Source organism: Benincasa hispida, chromosome 12 (genome assembly GCF_009727055.1).
Source record: "Benincasa hispida cultivar B227 chromosome 12, ASM972705v1, whole genome shotgun sequence".
NCBI lineage: Eukaryota > Viridiplantae > Streptophyta > Magnoliopsida > Cucurbitales > Cucurbitaceae > Benincasa > Benincasa hispida.
Genome location: NC_052360.1, coordinates 33,819,010 through 33,825,862, shown reverse-complemented (window position 1 = coordinate 33,825,862; position 6,853 = coordinate 33,819,010). Strand labels below are relative to the sequence as shown.

The 6,853-nt window shown below is 32.5% G+C and overlaps 1 protein-coding gene across 1 annotated transcript; it reads right to left on the bottom strand.

Moving 5' to 3' along the window:
- Positions 1-243: 243 nt before the first annotated feature.
- Positions 244-3,290, bottom strand: LOC120068393 (NAD(P)H:quinone oxidoreductase-like). The gene is given in 4 exon segments (XM_039020143.1): positions 244-642; positions 644-761; positions 2,623-2,814; positions 2,915-3,290. Coding segments are annotated over 4 exon segments (609 nt in total). The 5' UTR covers positions 3,024-3,290; the 3' UTR covers positions 244-452.
- Positions 3,291-6,853: the final 3,563 nt, after the last annotated feature.

Sequence of the window (6,853 nt, the reverse complement as noted above, 5' to 3'; positions counted from 1 at the left end):
CAACCCCTTAATAGTATCCTTAATATCCACAAAAGTAGTTATGTATCCTGCAGCACAATAACACTCATAACCAATCATAAACAAATCTTCAATAAAAACGTATCAAAACCTAAACAATAATCAAACATTCACTTGCATAGCGTAAGAAATACGAATACAAATATAATGCATATTTATGACACAACATAGACATAGTGACACGTCATATTTAAAAATTCTAGTACATAAATACGGACACAATAATAACAAATTTATTAAAATATATATCATTTTTATGGAAGAGGAAATTCAAAATCAACAAGTTTACACATTTATATGTTTAGAAAATGAGTTTGTATATACTTGGTTCTCAAAATTTATTCAAAGCCAAGTACTCCAATATGCTCTAACAAAAGGACCTATCCATTCTCTGACACATGTCAATCAATAATATCTCACTAATGTTCATCAATTTACAGGGGTTTAGTTCCTTTCAGTCTCAAGGAAAATGCACGCAAGGCCAGAAGAAGAGCCTTCAACTTCTCTCGAACTTCGGCATCGATCAAGTCGCCGTTGCCGTCGAACTTAGGCGGTGGCTGATGTGCATTCAAGAAAAACTCAGGCTTGTTTATAAAATGAAGGTCAAGAAATACTCCAATTTGGAAGATGGTACTGTGATCTTACACCACTAGAGCCACCACTTGCACTAACAATGGCGGCTGCTTTGTCTCCCCATACATTTGGTGGCCTTGATCCCCAGTCTATTGCATTCTTCAATGGTGCTAATAACAACAATGATCACAACCCACAACTAAATCGAACTCAAATAACATGTAGAAGTAGTTCTTTCCAAAGTGCTTGAGTAATATAAATGGGGAAGTAGAGGTTTGAACTTTATAATGGAAATGAACTGATCAGTCAAGGATACTATTAATCACTTATATTTGTTGGGTTTTGTTGTTACTCATTGATGTGGAAGGGAAATTTATTGTATTGATCTTTTAATATATATAGTATAAATTGAACTAGTACAAATTTTTAAAATTTTATGTCTAATAGATATGTTAATATAAAAAAAAATATTAAATAGGTCAAAGATCTATTAACCAGAAAATAAAATAAGAAATCAATGATACAAAGTTGAAAGTTGAAGGACATACTGGATAATTACTTTTAATCTTAAAAAACATATACAAATATAAAATTTAGAATTTGAGAATGTATTAGCTTAAGAAACCAAATAAATATAAGGAAAAATATCAATTTGTACTTCTAAACTTTGGGGTTATATCATTTTAAACATTGAATTTTTGTATGTGTATCATTTTACACCTTCCATTAGCATCCTATTTAGATAATCATTGTGTGTGTGACACTATAATTTTATTGATTAAACCTTAGACTTTCATAAGTGGATCAATTTATACTCTCAATTAAATTTTTCTTCGGGAATTATCCATGCATCAATTCTAATTATCGATTTTTCAACCGAGAAGAAGTGTACAGTTGTATAAGAATTAAATGCATAATGAATCTAAATTAATTCACTTATATCAATATATATGTTTGATTTGAAACAATTATATGTTTCACACTACATTTCTCAAACGAATATGAAAAATATGTTAATATACTTGCGAAAGTTTAGAGTCAAATTGATTGAATTATTCGTTTTAGTTTAAATATTGTTTTGGTCCATATACTTTCGACTTTGGTTCATTTTGGTCTATATACTTTTAAAATGTTTATTTGGATCCCTTTATTTTCAATTTTAGTTCATTTTAGTACTTGTATTTTCAAAATGCTCATTTTCGTTCTTATGCTTTTAACTTTGGTTCATTTTAGTTTTTGAACTTTCGAAAAATTTTCATAAAAATGAGAATAAAGAGACCAAAATAATCATTTTTTAAAAAGAGTAAGAATCCAAAGGAACAAAAGTTAAAAATACAAAATGAATATTTTGAAATTATAAGAACCAAAATGAACCAAAATGAACGAAAATGAACCAAAATTAAAAGTATGAGGACCAAAATGAGTATTCTAAAAATATAGGAACTAAAATTAACAAAAACCAAAAAGTACAATGAGAAAGTATATTTAAATCAAAATTATAATTTCGTGGGAAAATTTCCTATATTAGACAATTTTTCATACTGCCTCCAACTTATTGTGTGTTATGTCAATACACTTTTATAAATAAGATAGGATCTACTGACATTAATGTGAGGTCTACAAAAATTTATGAAGTAAATTTATAGTGTGACAAGATAGTATATATTAGGAAAAAAAATTCTTGTACAATAGTTAAGGCTCATTTGGATTAATTTGAGAGAAAATTGTTTTTCAAAATATTTTTATTTAAACACTTTAAATAAAAATTGATTAAAATATATTATTTGAAGTGATTATCAAATGCTCTAATTTTTTTTCAAAATGACTCATTTTTTAAATTAAACAAGAAAATGTATTTGAAACATACCTTCATTACTAGAAATTTTATGGGACAATATTAGAAAAATTCCAATAATTTAGTGTTGTGGTCCAATTATTGCTGCAAGACACGTGTTCCAATAAAAATTGGCTGACAGGTCATATTTAATGAAAACGAAAAAAAAAAGAAAAGAAAAATGAAAAGGAATATACCGGTAACGGAGTAGTTATATTCCGGCGAAGCAAAGAGAAAGCTATCGGCTTCTAGAATCTTCCGGCGAAACGCCTCAACGACAGGCGGATATGTTCCATCAACCTCCAAATCAGTGTTGAGCATCGGCAATGGGGAGATATCTACATATTCGATTTGCAATCCATCGATCGACTCCTTCGCTATCTCCATCGCTGCTATGCAACCACGGCAAGGGAAGATTGGAAAAAACAGAGCAAAACGGAGAAGAAGAAAAAGAAGAAGAAGAAGAATGAGGAGAGAAAGTTGGATCACCAGCACGAATGAGGCCTCTGTTGTAAGAATTTTGGCGAAGAGAACCGCAGAGAGCGATGACTTTGATCGCCGGCTGAGATCCGATCACCGTGGATAATGCCGCCGCCATTATTTCTGAAGAAGCGATGAGTGGGAAATGGATTCTGAAAAAAACAGAGCAAAGCAGAGAAGAAGAGTGGCGTGACTGTGATGAAGATTGAAGGGTGAGTTTGCGATTCTTATTTACTATCGGATAATGTCGTCACTGATCACTTAACTCTCTTTTTTTCACGATTTTCATATTTATTTTATTAAAGAGAATTGAAAAACTAGATAATGATTTTTTCAAAAAAAGAAAAGCTAGGTATTGGAGGCCTACTAATCACTTTTAATCATTTCTTTATTTGAGTATAGTTTTCATTTGATCTAATTTTAAAAGTAATTTTTTAGGTTTTGAAAAATAGTTTAAAATCATTTGTAAGTTAAGTTCATCTAGTTGGCTTAATAGGAAGATAATTTGGAACCAAGCTATGGCTTTTGGAGGACGATGATAGAGTAGAAAGATGTAGACAGTAAAGAAATTAACAATCAAAGAGGAACAAACAACATAAAAGAAAAAAAAAAAAAGAATCAACACATATATTTATGTGGTTCACACATCCAAGGGAGGGAGAGAATAATTTTATTAAAGAGAAAATTTTAAATTACAGAATGAGAGGCGCCCAGTAGATCAGAGTTAGAGAGTTTATATAATACATCATTTTAACTCTAGGGCCAAAATCATAAATAATGTTAATAATATAAATACGAATACAATTAAGTTTAGGGTTTAGGAATGAAAACCCTGACTCGCTGACCTGGCAACGACCCCATACTTGGTCGTTCAAAGAGCTAGATATCATATTCAAAGTATTCCAATATAGATAGTGATGGAAACAACTAAAGATGATAATGACAAGATATGTGGGAAGTGATGAACGATAAGAAAGAAATTATAGAAGAAAAAGAAGGGATAGAGATGTCATATTGGCAAAGTAGTCATCCATTACATCATCTTTTGATAGGTTAGTATACAAACAATTGATAGAACGAATACATATGCAGCGGAAGAAATAAAGAATCTAAAGTACTCCAATTAAGTTAATTTCAAAAGAATAAGTATGCAATTAAATTAAGAACAAAGGGATAGAAGACATATAACCTTTGTAGTCTCAAAACTTCTTCAAATCAGCTCCAATCTCCTCACGAACGATTCGTAGACCACAATGAGAGTTTTCCCAACTATTCTCCGACCTTAAAATGGGATGGTGAAATTCGGTGAGTGACTAATTTGGATAGGAAAATGTTAAGGATTTGAGAGAAAAATAAGTTAAGATTTTCAAAAAATATCATGAAAAACCACTTGGCCAAATTTCATATAACTATTCTTTTTGTAGGTCATATCATGCAAAACAAGCAACTTTTAGTATGATGAGAATTTGACACTAAAAAATCCACTAACTCAAAGTGGGATTAATGGAACAAGTATCTTCAATTGAAAACAACACCTAGTAATGCAAATGTTGGAATTTCTCACTCAAAATTGTTGGATCTTTCCACTAACTTGGTCAAAGATCAAAGTTTGATTCTCAAAGTCTAAAGTCAACAATTTTGACTTTTTGACTTTTATTACATTTTTGGCGTAGTCAACAAATTTGACTTTTGATGCAATTTTGACCTAATCAACTATTTTGACTTTTATTGCAATTTTGACCAATTCCATTTAATTTCAAAATAAATTTTAATAATTAATTTTAAAATCAAATTAATATTAAATAATTAATTAAAAAATTTATTTAATTTAATTTGATATTAATCACAATCAATATGTATCCCTATTCATAATCTTGATATTTAAGTCTTATTTAAATATATCATATTTTCTCTCTCTTTATGTTTAATTCACAATTAAACATTGAGTTAAATATATTGTATATATTTAACGCTTTGCTCCAAAAATTAAATTCGAACACTTCAAATTCGTTCGTCCCACTTTTCTAGGGTTTAGTACGATATGAGTTAGTAGAGAGACCCTCATGGACCTATAGATCATGGGCTCCAATCATCTGAGATTAACTGGCTATACTCTTTAACTCAATTACTGACATTCGTTAACTACGGGCCACTCCACTAAAGCCTATTTTTGTCCACTTGATATAACAATAATCAGTAAGTCAACCATTCATATGTTGTTCGTAATAACGACTGGGTCAAAAGTTGTTTTACTCCCAGGATTACATCTTGCTTCTTAAGTCCCACTGATCCTCTATTGAACAATTGGTTTGTGATCCAATCACTAAACCGAGTCCCTCTCGGGCCAACAAGAGGGTATGGCCCCTTGTTCAAGACTCAGAGTCAGCACTTAAGGAAACAATCTCTCTATTATCCCTAAAAATGAGTAGGAGTGAATTCTGTCTTACACCCTATGTCCCCAGTTATCTACCCATCTTACCTTTGAAATAGGAGGCTTATTAAGCCGACGCTATTGAGACTGAAGGATCTCATACCGAGAGTTCCATGAGTGGGCTTAGATCGCTTCGATTTCACATTGATCGAAACATAAACGATATACATTCCATACTAACAGTTATGCATATTAAACTCATAATCGGCACGCTTAGAATACAATAAAACATAAGGACAGGGTTCATACCAGTTGAAGACACTCTTCGAACGACTGAACCCAAAGTAGGGGAAAACCTCCCACCGATCTACCACCACCCGGCGAGTCTGTCGACTGTAACAGCATGATCCGAACGTACACGAACAATGTCGCAGGGACGACACCACCACAAGACAAACCCGGGTATCCTCGGCGTCAGAAACCTAAAGAGTGGGCTCTGGTGAGTTTGGTAGAGGACGGAGGAGAAGACGTCGTGTAGACGATAAGCAAGTGGGAGATGAACTTTGCTATCGTATAATGGAAATGCTTATCGTATAGTAGAGCTACATGATCGTTTAGGAAAAACTAAACAATCGTTTAGGAAAGATGTATACGATCGTTTAGAGAATGCGTGAACTAGACGAATGTTTAGATGAACGAGCTTCTATCATATAGGCTCTCGTGATCGCTCTTTCATGGATTCTTTTTGGCTGCGGGTGATACGAATGCACGACGGAAAACATTAATCAAATGAAAACGATTTTCAAAGCTTTAACCCCCCGGTTACCATAACCTTCACAGCCTCAACTTCCCACGTCCGAACGTGGATTAATCGATTAATTACCAAATAATTAATCAATTAATTTAATTAATAAATATAATCATATTATATTTATATCCTATAGTTTAATATCATATATCTACTATAGTATTTTTACCCCTACTTGATATAAATCATATTTATATCTAATTTCCTCCAAAATAATGTATCTCATATATTTAGCCAATTATATCATATATAATTAACCAGTCCAATTATATCATATATAATTGAACTTCCTCTTGTCAATTTGAACATTTGAAATTAACCCAAACACTGGTTCTCGACTTTATCCAAGCTAACCAGGTGCCCTAATGGACCTGTGGCTCGAAGTTTCAACGGTATGTGAATAGCTGACTAAACTCTTTAGCCACGAGATTCACCATCCGTTAACTGTCAGTGATTCCACTAAAGACCAACAGCTGAACTCTTCCTACCACAGATATATTTCTGTGTCCATCGAATATAACCAATCATGAGTACGATGACCCTTCACAGATGTTTGTAAGTACAGTTGGACCAATTTACCATTTTTCTCCTGTAATTACATCTCACTCCTTAAGTACCACTGATTCCTTTAACACAATACAACATAGTCCAACTATGTGTGAACACTTCTCAGGCCAAGAGAAGATGTGTGGCGCCACATCGTTCAAGCCCTGAAATCAGTCCTTAAGGGAGCCATCTATCTACTTACCCTTGCCTCGGGGAAGGAGTG